The sequence below is a fragment of the Salmo salar genome, chromosome ssa18, assembly GCF_905237065.1.
Source record: "Salmo salar chromosome ssa18, Ssal_v3.1, whole genome shotgun sequence".
Classification (NCBI taxonomy): domain Eukaryota; kingdom Metazoa; phylum Chordata; class Actinopteri; order Salmoniformes; family Salmonidae; genus Salmo; species Salmo salar.
Genome location: NC_059459.1, coordinates 16,966,800 through 16,985,203, shown reverse-complemented (window position 1 = coordinate 16,985,203; position 18,404 = coordinate 16,966,800). Strand labels below are relative to the sequence as shown.

At 43.5% G+C, this 18,404-nt stretch overlaps 1 protein-coding gene across 1 annotated transcript in view; it reads left to right on the top strand.

The window, feature by feature from the left end:
- Nucleotides 1-18,177, top strand: part of slc24a3 (solute carrier family 24 member 3) — a 91,272-nt gene extending 73,095 nt beyond the window's left edge. Inside the window, exons 3-17 of the mRNA XM_014154585.2 lie at nt 6,369-6,445; nt 7,355-7,429; nt 7,625-7,709; nt 9,934-10,037; nt 10,170-10,244; nt 10,344-10,369; nt 10,483-10,536; nt 10,665-10,792; nt 10,888-11,048; nt 11,471-11,744; nt 11,964-12,130; nt 12,320-12,434; nt 12,979-13,091; nt 13,853-13,918; nt 14,061-18,177. Of these exons, the coding sequence (XP_014010060.2) occupies nt 6,369-6,445; nt 7,355-7,429; nt 7,625-7,709; nt 9,934-10,037; nt 10,170-10,244; nt 10,344-10,369; nt 10,483-10,536; nt 10,665-10,792; nt 10,888-11,048; nt 11,471-11,744; nt 11,964-12,130; nt 12,320-12,434; nt 12,979-13,091; nt 13,853-13,918; nt 14,061-14,210 (1,670 nt within the window). The 3' untranslated portion in view covers nt 14,211-18,177. The remainder of the gene's footprint in view (nt 1-6,368; nt 6,446-7,354; nt 7,430-7,624; nt 7,710-9,933; nt 10,038-10,169; nt 10,245-10,343; nt 10,370-10,482; nt 10,537-10,664; nt 10,793-10,887; nt 11,049-11,470; nt 11,745-11,963; nt 12,131-12,319; nt 12,435-12,978; nt 13,092-13,852; nt 13,919-14,060) is intronic.
- The last annotated feature ends 227 nt before the right edge of the window (nt 18,178-18,404 follow it).

Sequence of the window (18,404 nt, the reverse complement as noted above, 5' to 3'; positions counted from 1 at the left end):
CTGAGGGATGATCAGACTCATATCCTAATGTCACGACTGGAGAGCATACCATCACTAAACTCACTCACTCTTTCCCCTTTTTCTTTCCCCCCCATCCTCTTCCCGTTTCTGCACAATTAGATGAATGTCCGACACATTAGGTAACGCCACCCAGTTGTTTTTAAGCACGTGGTGAAAATGAAATGCAACCACATGTTTCCGTGTACACATGTTTTCAGGAGCGCTATGGAGAGATGGAAAATGCAAAGGGTGGGAGGCTTTGATCCCTTTTCGAGGGTGACTGTTCATTTCGGTGTGTATGGCACGGGTGCCTTAGTTCAACTACCTTGGCTATTTCTTTGTTGGTGGTCGCTTTTGTCCCATCTGGGAGCATAAGGACCACACAGCACTCAGTGGGTGTCCATAGAGGTCAGAAACAAGAGTGTTTCATAGATGACTGCTGGATTTGTGCTTCTAAAGCTGCTGTACATAGATTAGATTTTTTTAAAATTCATATTAAAGATGAACTTCAAAAGCCACATGCAACACTGTATGACACCGCTAATACAACACGCACACATATGCATACGCCTGATCCAGCGTACACTGGCACGTGTGTGTGTGTGTGTGTGTGTGTGTGTGTGTGTGTGTGTGTGTGTGTGTGTGTGTGTGTGTGTGTGTGTGTGTGTGTGTGTGTGTGTGTGAGTGATTTGGGCTTGCAGGCACAATCTGTATTCATATAGCACATTTAAAACAAAGCATGTGCAATCCAATGTGCTTCCCCCAAAGGAAATAAACTATAAATAGGTGTGTATGCGTTCTGTGAGACACGGAAGACAGCTATCTCTGTTCTCTCTCTAACAATGCACCTCTATATTCCCATCACGGAGGTAAACAAACCACACCGCCAGGTGAAAACCATCAATGTGGTCTTTTCTACTGTTCAAACCTCCTGAGGTCTCTGTAATGATGCAGAGAATTTGGAGGACTCGTCTCTCTATCTCTCTCCAACACACCGCCTTATGTAATGATTGTGATGCTTATGTAAGAAGAGAGAGAGAGTAGTCAAGTCTCTGTTGTTCCTCAGCAGCCCTCTGCCCCCAGCAAGCCATCACAGCTCACAGCTCAGTTCAATCCTGCCTGATCCAGTCCAGATTTCAAAGTCAGGGATTTGAGGTGTGTGTGTGTGTGTGTGTGCGCACACCATCCACACTGTGATGTCACACAGAAGTGACAGGTTATCTTAACTTCACATACTGTCCCATGGAGCAAAGTTATCACTGATTTAAAACCCCTCTCACACAACAAAACACAAAGCCCTATCAGAGGTGTTGGCTTTTTTTGTTTTTACTTACACTGAACAAAAATATAAACGCAACATGTAAAGTGTTGGTCCCATGTTTCATGAGCTGAACTAAAAGATCCCCAAAATGTTCCATACGCACAAAAGGCTTATTTCTCTCAAATGATGTGCACAAATTTGTTTAAATCCCTGTTAGTGAGCATTTCTCCTTTGCCAAGATAATCCATCCATCTGACAGGTGTGGCATATCAAGAATCTGACACAGGTGCACCTTGTGCTGGGGACAATAAAAGGCCACTCTAAAATGTGCAGTTTTGTCACACAACACAATGCCACAGATGTCTCATATTTTGAGGGAGTGTGCAATTGGAATGCTGACTGCAGGAATGTCCACCAGAGCTGTTGCCAGAGACTTTAATGTTAATTTCTCTACCATAAGCCGCCTCCAACATCGTTTTAGAGAAATTGGCAGTACATCCAACTGCCTCACAACCGCAGACAATGTATATGGAGTCATGTGGGCGAGCAGTTTGCTGATGTCAACGTTGTGAACAGAGTGCCCCATGGTGGCGGTGGGGTTATGGTATGGGCAGGCATAAGCTATGGACAACGAACACAATTGCATTGTAATCGATGGCAATTTGAATGTACAGAAATACTGTGACGAGATCCTGATGCCCATTGTGAGGCCCATTTCTTTTAAGGCATCTGTGACCAACTGATGCATATCCATTTTCCCAGTCATGTGAAATCCATAGACTGTGGCCTAATGAATTGATTTCAATTGAATGATTTCCTCATATGAACTGTAACTCAGTAAAATCTTTGAAATGTTGCATTTTATATTTTTGTTCAGTATATATTTAACCATACCTGAAACCTTCAGAAGAAATCGATTGAGGGACTGAAAGGATTGACTTCTAGCTTGACAATGTAATAAACAAAAGAAGTGTTCAGCAGTCTTAAACTATACAATTACTACAACCACCTCCTCTGACGCCTCAATGTATTGGATTGGAATTCTGCGTCCAAATGAAAAAGCTTTCCAGATGACTTTTTACGTTTGGAATCGATTGCCCTTTGACCCTTGGTTATAGTAACCATCGTGTGCTATGAGAGAGTCCGTGGAGCGTGTGCGTTTATCTCGTGCTAGCTACTATGTGTAATGTGCTTTCGAGTAAAACCAAATCGTATCTTACCTCTCTGACGGTTTTTAAGAGCAGATACAACAGCTGTAGCTCCTCTATCGCCCCTTACAGCACTTTGTGTTGTCCTAATACCATGTCATTCTCCCTAGTCATACCAGAGGATCAAGCTTTTTCCAGTATGGCACTACGCACTTAGCCAGACTGTTGCAGTATGTACAGTAGAATCGATTAGGTATTTCCAGCAGTGGTTAATGCAGCTGAAAGCATATTGTTTTGAGCCGTCAGACAGGACATTGAGTAGACTTTAGCGTAGGGATTTAAACATGAGGATGTCTAAATAAGAGCCGGGGCACTGAAAGCTATTACTGTGGCATCAGAATATTCACAGAATCTATGATGAGATTACTCGCGGGGTGTGTGTGTGTGAGATGCTTCATCGCCATGGTAACAATAACTTTTTCTACATGGGGGTGGGGTTCCGGTCAGCAGGCACTGTAATGTATGTGGATGTGGAGCTTTGTCCTTCCTGCAGGGGTGTTTTCTCCCGTTGCCAGGCTGAGCAGAGATGAGTCTCTGTGGGCATGACCTGTCAGACTAGCCCCCTCTCCTCTCCAGCCCTCCACACACGCTCTCTTCTCCAACCCTGCACCCTCACACCTCTTAGGGCTTACTCCTAACTGGGAAACGGATGTGTAAGCTTTATGGAAATCCTGCATTGGTTCCATGTGATTTTTAATTTAGGACTCAAACCCTGTGTGTAAAATATGTATGCGTATGCTTTCATACTGCTTCAAAAGATCTTCTGTATGGAGTGGGTAGACTAGGGAGAATGAAGGACACGGTAAAAGATGCCCCAAAACATGGTACAATCTGTCTGGGCTATCTCTTTTCAATGAGGGATTTATTCAGTTGATTCATGGACAGAATTGACTCCAACCCTGGCCACTACCACCACATTTAACCATGGCAAGGTGACTGGGGATAATGCCAAATACAGTGTAGTTATTCCCTCCGTAAGGCAATCAAAAAGGCAAAACGTCAATACAGAGAAAAAGTGGAGTCGCAATTCAATGGCTCAGACACGAGATGTATGTGGCAGGGTCTACAGACAGGAAAACCAGCCACGTCACAGAAACCGACGTCTTGCTTCCAGATAAGCTAAACACCTTTTTCGCCCACGTTGAGGATAACACAGTGCCACCGACGCGGCCAGCTACCAAGGACTGTGGGCTCTCCTTCTCCATGGCCGACGTGATTAAGACGTTTAAGCGTGTTAACCCTCGAAGGTCCAGACGGCATCCCTAGCCATGTCCTCAGAGTATGCGCAGACCAGCTGGCTGGAGTGTTTATGGACATTTTCAATCTCTCCCTATCCCAGTCTGCTGTCGCCAAATGCTTCAAGATGTCCGCCATTGTTCCTGTACCCAAGAAAGCAAAGGTAATTGAACTAAATGACTATCGCCCTGTAGCACTCACTTCTGTCATCATGAAGTGCTTTGAGAGACTAGTCAAGGATCATAGCAGCTCTACCTTACCTGACACCCTAGACCCACTTCAATTTGCTTACCACCCTAATAGATCCACAGATGATGCAATCGCCATTGCACTGCACACTGCCCTATCCCATCTGGACAAGAGGAATACCTATGTAAGAATGCTGTTAATTGACTACAGCTCAGCATTCAACACCATAGTACCCTCCAAGCTCATCATTAAGCTCGGGGCCCTGGGTCTGAACCCCGCCCTGTGCAACTGGGTCCTGAACTTCCTGACAGGCCGCCCCCAGGTGGTGAAGGTAGGGAACAACACCTACACTTCGCTGATCCTCAACAATGTACTCCCTGTTCACCCATGATTGCGTGGCCACGCACACGCCTCCAACTCAATCAACAAGTTTGCAGACGACACAACAGTAGTAGGCATGATTACCAACAATGACGAGGCAGCCTACAGGGAGGAGGTGATGGCCCTGGCGGAGTGGTGCCAGGAAAATAACCTCTCACTCAACGTAAACAAAACAAAGGAGCTGATCGTGGACTTCAGGAAACAGCAGAGGGAGCACGCCCCTATCCACATTGACGGGAGCGCAGTGGAGAAGGTGGAAAGCTTCAAGTTTCTCTGCGTACACATCACAGCAAACTGAAATGGTCCACCCACACAGACAGTGTGGTGAAGAAGGCACAACAGCGCCTCTTCAACCTCAGGAGGCTGAAGAAATTTGGATTGGCACCTAAAACCCTCACAAACTTCTATAGATGCACAATTGTATCACCGCCTGGAACATCAACTGCACCGCCCGCAATCGCAGGGCTCTCCAGAGGGTGGTGCGGTCTGACCAACGTATCACGGGGGCACACTACCTGCCCTCCAGCACACTTACAGCACCCGATGTCACAGGAAGGCCAACAGGATCATCAAGGACAACAACCACCCGAGCCACTGCCTGTTCACCCCGCTATCATCCAGAAGGCGAGGTCACTACAGATGCATCAAAGCTGGGACCCGAGAGACAGAAGCTGTGTTTCAATCTCAAGGCCATCAGACTGTTAAATAGCCATCACTAGCACCCTAGAGGCTGCTGCCCTGTATACATAGACTTGAAATCACTGGCCACTTTAGTAATGTTTACATATTTTGCATTACTCATCTCATATGTATATACTGTATTCTATTCTACTGTATTTTAGTCTATGCCACTCCGACATTGCTCGTCCAAATATTTATATATTCTTAATTGTATTCATTTATTTCAGATTTGTGTGTATTGTTAGATATTACTGCACTGTTAGAGATAGAAACACAAGCATTTCGCAATTACATCAGCTTAACGTGTATGTGACCAATACTTTTATTTGATTTTTACCAAGAATCACTGAACTAAGCTGAAGTGAACTCCAACACAAAATTGGGTAAGGGAGCCATCTTGTTTACCTAAGCGTCCAGCCAACTGTTGTTTTGGTATTTGTTGATGTCATTATTTGTTTGTTGTTGGTTGGAGTGTGGTTGAGGTATTTGTAATTACTCGCACCGTGCGTGTGCCTGTGTGTGGAGCTTTGTGTAGTGAAGTCATACTTGCTAGTTGCGCTGTTGGCAGCAGGGTTGGTTGGGTGAGTGGCTCCCTGAGTGTTTGCCCTGTATGAGAGTGGGCAGCACTGGGCACAGAGTGGGCACTAGCCCTTGCACTGGTTGCTTTGGCTACAGAGCCACAGTGTGAAATGCATTCCGGTGTGTTGCTGACCTGCCAACTGAATGGTACAGTAGTGCCTACTGGGAGAATATCTCTGTACTGTACTAAAAGGATGGTGGGAGGAAGGGATGGATTGAGGGTTTTGAAGCTAGGTTTTCTAACCATGATCGTACTATGTAGTTGATTCAGCTTACTGGAACACACTATTTAAAAGCCACTCTGGATAATAGTGTCTGTTAAATGACTAAAATGGGAATGTAAAATTGGAGGGAGGTTGGGAGATAGATATTATACACTTTCTAAGGGACGAGGCCATTAAAATCCAACACGACGATATGTCTTACAACTCTACACAATTCACACATCCTCACCCCTTCTTCTCTCTCTCTCTCTCTCTCTCTCTCTCTCTCTCTCTCTCTGGCCTTGTCAGTTCTTATGAGTTGAAATGGTTGTGTTTGGGCACTGGGGCAGGCTGAAGCTTGCTGACTCACACAACCTCTTGGGTGTTCAGAGGGAGAATGTCACCGCACATTGTGCAGCCATCAACACACACATACATTCGCACACACGGCTCCACTTACAAATACACACAAACAAACACACCCTGGCATGTGTGCGTGTACACACACACTCATGGCAATGCTATTTTTAGGTCCTGTCACTCAAATGGACTGTATATGATAGTGCCACTGCACAAGTTTCTGCTGCACTAAATGTTTTCCCTGTAATATTGTGTGTGTTTTCTCTCCAGCACTACATGAGTTCCCCACAGACCTGTTCACCAACAAGGAGCGCACAGAGGGAGCGGTGGCCTTACATGTCCTGTTTGTGAGTGTAACCCCCCCACCCCCCACCCCCGCCTCCCACCTCCATGTTCTACACCATCTACTCTACACACAATGGCTACCTGCCATTGACCGTGTGATGCAATGCATTGACAAGCAGGATTGTGTCTTTAACACAGTTGCAGTGGTGGAAAACATACCCAGTTGTCATAAAAGTAAAGATACCTTAATAAAAATTGACTCAAGTAAAAGTGAGTCACCCAGTAAAATACTACTTGAGGAAAATATACTTAAGTATTAAAAGTAAAAGTATAAATTATATAACATTCCTTATATTAGGCAAAACAGAGGTGACTAGTTTCTTGTTTTATTATTATATGGATAGCCAGGGGCACACTCCAACACTCGGACATCATTTATAAAAACGAAGCATTTGTGTTTAGTGAGTCCGCCAGATCAGAGACAGTAGGGATGGCCAGGGATGTTCTCTTGATAAGTGTGTGAATTGGACAAATGTTTTGTCCTGCTAAGCATTCGAAATGTAACTAGTACTTTTGGGTGTAAGGGAAAATGTATGGAGTAAAAAGTACATACTTCTCTTTAGTAATGTAGTGAAGTTAAAGATACTCCAAAAAATGTCTTAAGTAGTACTTTAAAGTATTTTTACTTAAGTACTTTACACCACGGCAAAGTTGCCAAGCCATCATAAAGAGGGCAGTGTCTCTCTGGCAGGCTTGGGTGCCAGATGTTGTATAGAGACTTAGCTGGCATATGAGGCCACTGGCACAGAGTGTCTCAGCTTAGGATACCTCCTCAGAAAAAAACGGACACATTGGGACAGTATCACTGCATCACATGGGGATCTGAAAGGTTTCAGAACACTGCTGAGATTTGTTTGTTCTTATATGGGCATGCATGTTCTGACAATTTGTTATGTGTAATTCCTCTACAGGCAATGTACATGTTCTATGCGCTGGCCCTAGTGTGTGATGACTACTTTGTTCCGTCTCTGGAGAAGATATGCGAGGTAAGAATATAATACACTATTCTGTAACGGTCGGGGTCAATTCAACTGGAATTAATTTTAAGCACACAATTCAAGATGTGCTTTCTACTTCCCCTATACTCACTCTCTTTCTCTCTCTCTCTCTCTCTCTCTCTCTCTCTCTCTCTCTCTCTCTCTCTCTCTCTCTCTCTGCCTCTCTCGCTCTGGCTCTCCCAGCGTCTTCATCTTAGTGAAGATGTGGCAGGTGCAACCTTCATGGCGGCCGGCAGCTCAGCTCCTGAACTCTTCACCTCTGTCATCGGTGAGACGTACAGACACGCAGATGAACACATCTTTTCATTAGACACACATACTTTTTTTAATGTTTTTATGTTTTACTTTATCGGCAGTCCCAGTATGTTTTAATGAGTGATAGTGATATACAGTACCTTCGGGAAAGTATTCAGACCTCTGACGTTTTCCACATTTTATTAGGTCACAGCCTTATTCTAAAATTGATTTAAAAAAATCTCATCAATCTCGATACAATACCTCATAATGACTTTTTTTCTACTAATTTATTTTATTACAAAAACCTGAAATATCACATTTACGTAAGTATTCAGACCCTTTACTCAGTACTTTGTTGAAGCACCTTTGACAGCGATTACAATCTTGATTCTTGGGTATGATGCTACAAGCTTGGCACACCTGTATTTGGGGAGTTTCTCGCATTCTTCTCTGCAGATCCTCTCAAGCTCTGTCAGGTTGGATGGGGAGCGTTGATGCACAGCTATTTTCAGGTCTCTCCAGAGACGTTCGATTAGGTTCAAGTCCGGGCTCTGACTGGGCCACTCAAGGACATTCAGAGACTGTTCCCGAAGCCACTCCTGTGTTGTCTTGGCTGTGTGCTTAGGATTGTTGTCCTGTTGGAAGGTGAACCTTCACCCCAGTCTGAGGTCCTGAGTGCTCTGGAGAAGGTTTTCATCAAGGATCTCTCTGTACTTTGCGCTGTTCATATTTCCCTCGATCCTGACTAGTCTCCCAGTCCCTGCCACTGAAAAACATCCCCACATCTACCACCACCATGCTTCACCGTAGGGATGGTGCCAGGTTTCCTCCAGACGTGACGCTTGGCATTCAGGCCAAAGAGTTCAATCTTTGTTTCATCAGACCAGAGAATCTTGTTTCTCATGGTCTGAGAGTCTTTAGGTGCCTTTTGGTAAACTCCAAGTGGGCTGTCATGTGCCTTTTTACTGAGGAGTGGCTTCCGTCTGGCCACTTTACCATAAAGGCCTAATTGGTGCAGTGCTGCAGAGATGGTTGTTCTCCCATTTCAACAGAGGAACTCTAGAGCTCTGTCAGTGACCGTCGGGTTCTTGGTCACCTCACTGACCAAGGCCCTTCTCCCCCGATTGCTCAGTTTGGCCGGGCAGCCAGCTCTAGGAAGAGTGTTGGTGGTTTCAAACTTCTTCCATTTAAGAATGATGGAGGCCACTGTGTTCTTGGGGACCTTTAATGCTGCAGACATGTTTTGGTACCCTTCCCCAGATCTGTACCTCGACACAATCCTGTCTCGGAGCTCTACGGACAATTCTTTTGACCTCATGGCTTGGTCTTTGCTCTGACATGCACTGTCAACTGTGGGACCTTATATAGACAGGTGTGTGCCTTTCCAAATCATGTCCAATTAATTGAATTTACCACTGGTGGACTCCAATCAAGTTGTAGAAACATCTCAAGGATGATCAATGTAAGGGGCCTCCCAAGGGGTGCAGCGGTATAAGGCACTGCATCACAGTGCTAGAGGCGTCACTACAGATCTGGGTTCGAGCCCGGGCTGTGTCGCAACCGGCCGCGAACAGGGGACGATTAGGCAGTGCACAATTGGCCCAGCGTCGTCCGGGTTAGGGGAGGGTTTGGCCGGCCGGGATGTCCTTGTCCCATCCCGCTCTAGCGACTCCTGTGGCAGGCCGGGCGCATGCACGCTGACACGGTCGTCAGTTGGACGGTGTTTCCTCCGACAGATTGGTGTGCCTGGCTTCCGGGTTAAGAGAGCAGTGTGTCAAGAAGCAGTGTGGCTTGGCAAGGTCATGTTTCAGAGGCTGCGTGGCTCTCGACCTTCACCTCTCCGAGTCTGAACGGGAGTTGCAGCGAAAAGGAGTATTTAAAAAAAAAGGATGATCAATGGAAACAGGATGCACCTGAGCTCAATTTCAAGTCCCATAGCAATGGTTCTGAATACTTACGTAAATAAGGTATTTCTGTTTTTTTGTTTTGAATACATTTTTCCAAAATGTCTAAAAACCTGTTTTCGCTTTGTCATTATGGGTCATTGTGTGTAGATTGCTGAGGCAAATTATTTTATTTAATCCATTTTAGAATAAGGCTGTAACGTAACAAAATATAGAAAAAGTCAAGGGGTCTGAACACTTTCCGAAGGCACTGTATGTTGGCCATGTCAATACTTTACATGTACAAGCTTGTAACACTCCATTCCTAACTGTTGTATAACTCCTGTTCCCTTTTTTTCTGTCCCTGTGCAGGTGTGTTTATCACTAAAGGGGATGTGGGGGTGGGCACGATTGTGGGCTCCGCCGTCTTCAATATCCTCTGCATTATCGGAGTGTGTGGAATATTTGCAGGCCAGGTAAGTTTCTGTACCTTGGCTTGCTCAGGTATGCACACACCGGAAGAGATGAATACCCCGGGGTAAAATGTTGTCCATTCCACTCTCTCCCCTTGTCTTTCTTTTCTCTCTCTCTCGCTCTCTTTCTCTCAGGCGGTGCATCTGTCTCGTTGGTCTCTTCTGAGAGACTCCGTGTACTACACCCTGTCCATCGCTGCTCTCATAGTGGTGAGTGGAGCCTGACCATTGCAAACCAGTGAAGTGAGCCTTAATACTTCCAGTCATTCTTCCAAGTGTTCAGTATCATTCTTCTTTTTCTCCTTACAGTTCATATATGATGAAAAGGTTTCGTGGTAAATATGGCTTTCACTTTCTTGTGTATACAGTACATACAATATGTTATGTGTTGTATTGTATAGCTGTTCAAAATCCGCTTCAATTGAATCCCTCTTGATGTTTGTTCCAGGTGGGAGTCTCTGACACTGGTTCTGATGTATTTCGGCTACATTTTGATAATGAAGTAAGTCTTGTGTCTGAAACCATCGGTGCACACTTCAAAACAATTAGAGGTATGAAGTCGGATCCACGTCCTTGTTCTGTCCCTCTTTGTCTAGGTTTAACTGTCGCATTGTTCGTTTCTGTGTATAGGTTTAACTCGAACATTGTGCGTTTCCTGGAGAGGCGGAAGAAGAACTCGTCCAGCCTGGGGAATGGCACAGCCAGTAACGCCGACCTGGATGACAATTGTGATGCCACCGCTGTCCTGCTGAAGAAAGGTATGGTCTGCCTGTTCTGTCATACGTGTGTCTGTGTGTGTGTGTTTATATCATGTCTCTCTCCCTCTCTCTCTTTCTCTCACGCTCTCTTGTAGCTAACTTACACAGAAAGCAGTCAGTGTTGATGGTGGATGAGTTGCTGTCAGCCTACCCCCACCAGCTGTCCTTCTCTGATGCCGGCATGAGGATCATGATCACCAGCCACTTCTCCCCTCGCACACGCCTCACCATGGCCTCACGCATGCTCATCACTGAGGTAGGACCACACACACACACACACACACACACACGCTTTGCCATGGCCTTCTGCACACGTGGGTATTTCTGTTTGCTGTGTGGGTATGAGGAAATTATATTCTTACAGCATACTTATGCTGTACAAACATGTTCAGAATATGACATGTGTTTGTACAGTGTAGGCTGACTAGAGACCTGTTTTTTTGGTTAGTCATGTCATATGACATGGATTTTAACCTTTATTTTAAGCTTTTTCCAATAATGGGAATTAGACCAAAAAATGAAAGCAATTTTCTGAGGGTGGTGCTGGTCTATCTGACATTAAAAGAAAAGGGGATAGTTTGATGAAAAAGCTTTAAATAAAGTTTCAAATCCAGGTCATGTGACATGATTAACCAGAACACAGGGCCTTAGCTATGACGTGTGCATGTATTTGTGCAGAGACAGCGTCTGATTAGCACCCGGCCGTTCACGAACGGAGACTCGGAGGTCACGATGAAAGTCGGCGGTAGGCGGGGCCTGGAGAATGGACTGGGCGGGCCCGAAAGGGGCGTCAATGGTCGCCGTGGTCACCATGGAGAGGACGACAGGGGAGGGGTGGAGTCTGGCAACGAGACGGAAAACGAGAACGAAGACAATGAGAATAATGAGAATGATGAGGAAGAGGAGGAGGAGGAAGAAGGGGAGGGACCATTCGTGCCCTTTCACGCCCCAGGTATAATTTTTTTAATAACATTAAAGGGTTTCAAACAATTTTCAGTCTCTCTGAGCTCTCTTTATTGTGTTGGTCAGCCACATTCACACCCACCTAAAGGTATTTTTAGATTTCCTCAATAAAAGCATCACACTTAATGTAATCTAAGCAAAGAACACATTGAAACTACATCTCTTCTTCCTTTCTCTATCTTTTCTCTCTCTCTCTCTCTCTCTCTAGCTGGGTGCTGTAATAAGATCAAGTGGCTGTTAGCCTGGCCTCTGTGCCTGCTGTTGTTCTTCACGGTGCCTAACTGTGCCAACCCTCGCTGGGAGAGATGGTTCATGGTCTCCTTCGTCAACTCCACCCTCTGGATTGCTGGCTTTTCCTATGTCATGGTCTGGATGGTGAGGACAGACAGACAGACAGACAGACAGACAGACAGACAGACAGACAGACAGACAGACAGACAGACAGACAGACAGACAGACAGACAGACAGACAGACAGACAGACAGACAGACAGACAGACAGACAGACAGACAGACAGACAGACAGACAGACAGACAGACACTGATGTGTGTCTATTCCCTTCAGGTGACAGTGATCGGGTTTACTCTGGGTATCCCTGATGTTATCATGGGCATCACCTTCCTGGCAGCTGGCACCAGTGTCCCTGATTGCATGGCCAGTCTTATAGTGGCACGGCAAGGTGAGGAAGCACAGAGTACTTTCTCTACCAGGGCTTTTTGCATTGCTGCTCACCTGCCCCATGAAGCAACACCCAGGAATCAAAGAGCTCCAATACGGTCTGTGTACATGCTCAACAGAGAGAGGGGAAAGAGAGAAGGGATGAGGCAGTCTGGGTGTCACCCAGGACCACTCCCAACCTCTGTGACAGAGTCGTGTGGCAGCGACGGAAGAAAACACAGTGTGGTTCCTTCCTCCATTTTTTTTATCTGTGTTTATTCCCACTCCCCCTGTCAAATATTCATCAGTCTGTCTGAGAGGGGGAAATGTGAACCACATTCCCTGACAGTCTGTTTGTTGTTGTTGTGTTTGTTGTTTGTGGCAACCTGAATACCTCAGCAAGGTGGAATTCTTTATTGATGTTACAGATGTTTACCAACAACTCTCTCTGCCTCCCTCTCCCTCCTTCTGTCTTTTGATTTCTATTTCTCGGCCTATGCCTCATCTCTCTCTCTCTCTCTCTCTCTCTCTCTCTCTCTCTCTCTCTCTCTCTCTCTCTCTCTCAGGTCTTGGGGATATGGCTGTTTCTAACTCTATAGGCAGTAATGTGTTTGATATCCTTATTGGACTGGGACTACCCTGGGCCCTGCAGACCCTGGCCATCAACTACGGCTCCTACGTAAGTAGCAAACACCATTTCTCCTAGCCCTGACTGGGTAAGGTCTTTCGTAAACCTCTACTAGCAACACACAATAAAAAACTGGCATGTACAACCCCTGTGACACTTAGACATGCTCGGCCTATTCTGAGAAGGTCATTTTGATGTTGCTTTATCATGTGAAAGATGACACAATTGATCTTCTGTCCAGAGCCCTCTCTGCTCATGTCACATGGTACCAATATTAGGTAGGTTTATATACAATATTAGTCATGCCATGCTAATATAGCCATTGGAGCATTTGTGATCTCTGTAGATAAACATATCTTCCAGCTTGGCATGAGAGGGAGATGGTCCTAACAGCTGAAAGAGGGAGGAGAAAAGTAGCTGTCGGCAGTCCAAGTGAAATACAGAGCTGAGTGCACCTGTAGCCCATAACCCCACTAGATCAAACACACGTGGGGGGTGCTGGGAAGGAATGCCTACATACAGCTTTGAAGGCTTTGACTGTGTGTTAGAGAATTGAGCTGTGTATTGAGGGTGTAGAATAGGATCCACAGAGAACAGCTGATATACTGTATTCATTTCAGAAGGGCTCGAATTCAAAAGAGATGGCGTCCTTCTAATGCATCAGTTTGGTCGTGTAAAGTTGGTGGCGTTTTTGAAACTGTTATTCTCTTTTGGAAATAGCAGGTGTACACTTTACACTGGTACAAAAGTGTTGTAAATCAGTTCCCAACCCCATGGTTTATCTTCTTCTGTTTAACCTGTTCTTCTCTTAGATTCAACTGAACAGCAAGGGGCTCATCTTCTCTGTGGGACTTCTGTTGGGGTCTGTGTTCCTCACGGTGAGTGACTTTTTAAGTACTTCTTAAAATACTCAAATTTACTTGTGTTTAGTATTTTACACAGTTTATGCACAATTGAATTTGAATTGAGCAACTATAGATATAATTTCTTAATCTCTTCCCACCTCTCTCTCTCTCTCAGGTCCTGGGGGTACATCTGAACGGGTGGAGACTGGACCGTCGTCTGGGCCTGGTGTGTCTGTTCATGTACTCCATCTTTCTCTGCTTCTCCATCCTCATAGAGTACAACATCTTCACTTTCGTCAACCTGCCCACCTGCAGAGACCGCTGAGGCTCGCTTCTCTCTCCTCTTTCTCCTCCCTGTCGCCCCGTCTGTCTGCGGCTCAGATCATTCTTTTTATTATTCAAAGCATTCGTTTTTGAATTTCGTCTCTTTTCTTTATGGTTAGTGTAATATGGAGCAGCCCTGGTGTGTGGGGTTTTTTTTAAACAGGAGAGGAGATGATTGAGGAAACACACATGCGGGAGCACAAACTGACTTGTAAAAAGCTCTCACATGAGGACTCGTGAACAAAGCTATTTTTGTCGACTACTGCCTGCTTTGATGTGAAGATTGTTTTTGTTTGGGATTTTTTTGTAAAGGTGATTGAAACGGCGTTATATTCTACAGTGTGATCTTGATTATATTTTATAATGTAATGTGTTTAATAGCTGCTAACTGGCTTAGAGGATAGCCGGTCTGAAGAAAATTGATAGTCTACTGGAATAGTGTTGTTCTTTGAACAATATTAGCAATGATTCTTACAGTTGATCATGTCAATGGAAATCATTTAAGGTGAAAGTGCCAGGTGACTTGATGTAAATAGCTGACAGAGGACATTTAGCTGAATGACACCCCAGACTTCTTATCATGATCTGTGGGCATTACCCCCCCCCCCCACACACACACACACACACACACACACACACAAACACACACAGAGACACTGTTGTTGAGCAGCAGTATGTACACAAAGATACTTTTTAAACATCGCTAAAGCAGCTTTTATTGAATCTGTCCCTTTTGATTTAATGTATAGAGTCGATTTCAGGAGAGGACAGGATAAATGGAGTGCATTTGGCTGGAATAGGCAACAGCAATATGAGGTCAGATATGCTATACTGTTGGAAAGTGAAAGGTATCTCTAAAAGATAATGAAATGCATTAAATTAGGGGTTTTGTAAATTCTTACCCTTTGTAAATACACCCAGATGACAGATTATTTTATTTATTAACTTATTGAACATTATTTATGCATATTTGGAGGGGAGGGGGGGGTCTGCATTTTAAATCCAAACCAACCCACATTGGTCTCAAAGATTAGTTCATTTTGGAGATACTGTCTGCAGAGCTTAGTGACACCAATACTCCTTGGCATGTTGTGAGACTCAAGTCAAAAGTCACTTTTAGGAAAAACATCCTTTCAACCCTCTTTTGACTCTTGCAAGAGAGGAATTTCTACTTAAGTTATTCTGAACATTTACTTTATGATAGACTTGATTGAGATGCTAACAATTTATGGAAGAAAATGTATCGTTCCTTAGCAAGTCAAACCTCTTCAGTGAGAATTTATTTGCACTGAGGTATATTATATGTGGTACCTATCCAAGGTGGGAGACTCTGTTTCAATGACCATGAGTGTCCCTACTTGCTGATTGTTAGGACAATCTCCTGGTAAAATGAAGCAAGCGGTTGTGACAAACAGTGAACTCCTTTTTTTCCACTCATGTAACTCCAGAGAAGGAGATGTGCTGCTACCTAGGGGAACAACCATGAACAACAGCACAATATTGGATTCCTACAGACTTTCTCTTATTCAAAGTCACTTTTACCAAATGTACATTGCCTGGAAGGACTTCCTGTTTAAAGGATGGATTTTCTGTTCCGCTGGCACACAGAGGAAATGAGGCGTATCTGTACTAATTACTCCTAGTGATATTATTCATAGGAGTAGAGATCATTGAGAATGACAGAGGCCTCTATAGTGGCCAAAAAGTCATATTTGCATGGGCAGCGCCATTGAGGGCTTCCACCATTTCAATATAGTCAACTGGGTGGGACTTCCAACTTCATTGGCTGATCCCTCCTTGTGACCCTGTTGGCATCATGTCCACCCAGGTCATCAGGAGGGATCAGCCAAACATGAAGAAGAAAATGTACTACTTAAACATGGAGATGCGCTCATGTTGTCACAGATGCTATAATGGCACAGATACAAAGATTAGTCCTCGATCTATCTCTATGGTAGAGATGCACTTTGAATAAAGCATCTGAACTTTGACCTGGCCTGGTGTTGGTTGGGCTGTGGTAATTTGTGTTTTGTAATGCACAATGTTTAGATGTTGTGCTACATTTAAATCAATGCTTATGTCCTTTACACCTTTAGTTTAAAGGGAATATATCAGACATCATCTGTTGACCTACAGGGGATTCTGAGAGACTGTTGCTCAAGGCAAGCCAACCAGCAAAGCACCATAATTACATTGGCCCTACAGAAAGTATTATATTTCTCTCTCTATCCTCTCCTGAAAGCAGGGGAACACTGTTAAAACACTGTTAGAATGTTGATGTTTCACCTGATGGATTTATTTCATAAATGCAAATAACACATTTATTGGAGGAAAAAAAACATTGTTTTACAAACTGCTCTGAATTACTTATCTCGTGAACACTCATTTCATGGACCAATAGCACAACATCTATAATGAAAAAAAGTCTCAGAATGTACAAAGTCTTAGGGTTGCATTTCTTTTAAAAGGAGGTTTGTTTGTTTTTGTTCATGTCATATTTATCATATTTTCTCGGGAGATTAGTATAGACAGAGCACAACTCTAATGTCAAAGGAAAACAGGGTTTATCGTTAAAATGTCAAATTATTTATAATGCAATAATTATGAGCTTTACAATGTAAATATGTTGTTTGTTTGAAGGCACATATGACAGTTTTCTAGATGGTACATACACGTACACAGTAGCACATCTCTCTGTCATAGAGGAAAATCTATCTTGTAGGACAGGCTAAGGCTAAATGGTTTACAGAAATCTGCACTGGAAGCTTGTTATGAAAATGGGAATTATCTAAATATCTACCAGCCTATAAGTTAAAGGCTCCCAACTCTCTTTTTTGGCAAATATCATACAAATATCCCCATGCAGCATTCAATATACAGGTATTTATGTTGAAAAAAAAGACTATATTCAGTGGCACATCTACTGTAACTGAAATGTTAACCAGTGACAAGTTCATCATTGGCCATTTTAGCATGGACAATATGGTCAGATGTCATGTGTTGCTGTTAATTTATCCCTGTATTACAGCTTCTACGGTACGTTTGAGGATTATGTTCTAAAAACATATACTATACGATCATGTGATTGAAATTAACCAAACTATTGCCAAGAGCTCATCTGCAGATATGCGTGTCTTGAAGAAAGGAATATTTTAATAATTGGTGATATAAACATGGTGATATATTGCTGATGTACATAGATATACATACATGTAAATGTATTTATATATTTAGTCAATCTATCTGTTGAATATATTTTCATAGATGTGATCCTACGTCCCCCTTGTTACCCTCCTTAGTCCTTGTTTTGTGTTTGAGATTTTATTGATATCACTGTACCCTTTGTTAACTCGCATGGATATATTTTAATATAATACATTATCTATGGTAATTATAATGTAATTGAATCATAGTTATATACAGTACCAGTCAAGTTTGGACACACCTACTTATTCTAGGGTTTTTCTTTATTTTTACTACTTTCTACATTGTAGAATAATAGGGAAGACATCAAACTATGAAATAACACATATGGAATCATATAGTAACCAAAAGAAATAGTTAAACAAATCAAAATAGATTTTGGATTTGAGATTCTTCAAAGTAACCACCCTTTGCCTTGATGACAGCTTTGCACAGTCTTGGCATTCTCTCAACCAGCTTTATGAGCTATTTATCTAGAATGTAGAAAAACCCTTGAATGAGTATGTGTGTCAAAACTTTTGACTGGTACTGTATATATATAAAAAGATGGACTAGACGCAGCTGTTAAACTGGATTTCCTAGATGACTGCATTGTTGCTGATAGGATTGCTGAGTTAATGACATAATGTTAATGAAATGGCCCAAGGTATGCCTCCTCAACAGGGAGATCTAGACAGAATGGTTTACTTTGTGTTCTAATGTTTCAGATGTTTAGAATAATTTTGCTACTTGAGCATAAATAAAGTCATTTTTGCTTAAGGTAATGCATGTATCCTTGTGTTGCTTTTGAATCCACACTAGCTCCAGAAAAGCTGTTTTTGTTCAACAAAATCCATTATGTACCTTTAGATGTGACCGAGAAAGGTACAGAGAGAAACTCACTAAAACTGTATTTTCGTGAGTCAATTACCTGATGTATAATTAAGCAATACGGCCCGAGGAGGTGTGGTATATGGGCAGTATGCCACGGCTAAGGGCTGTTCTTAGGTGC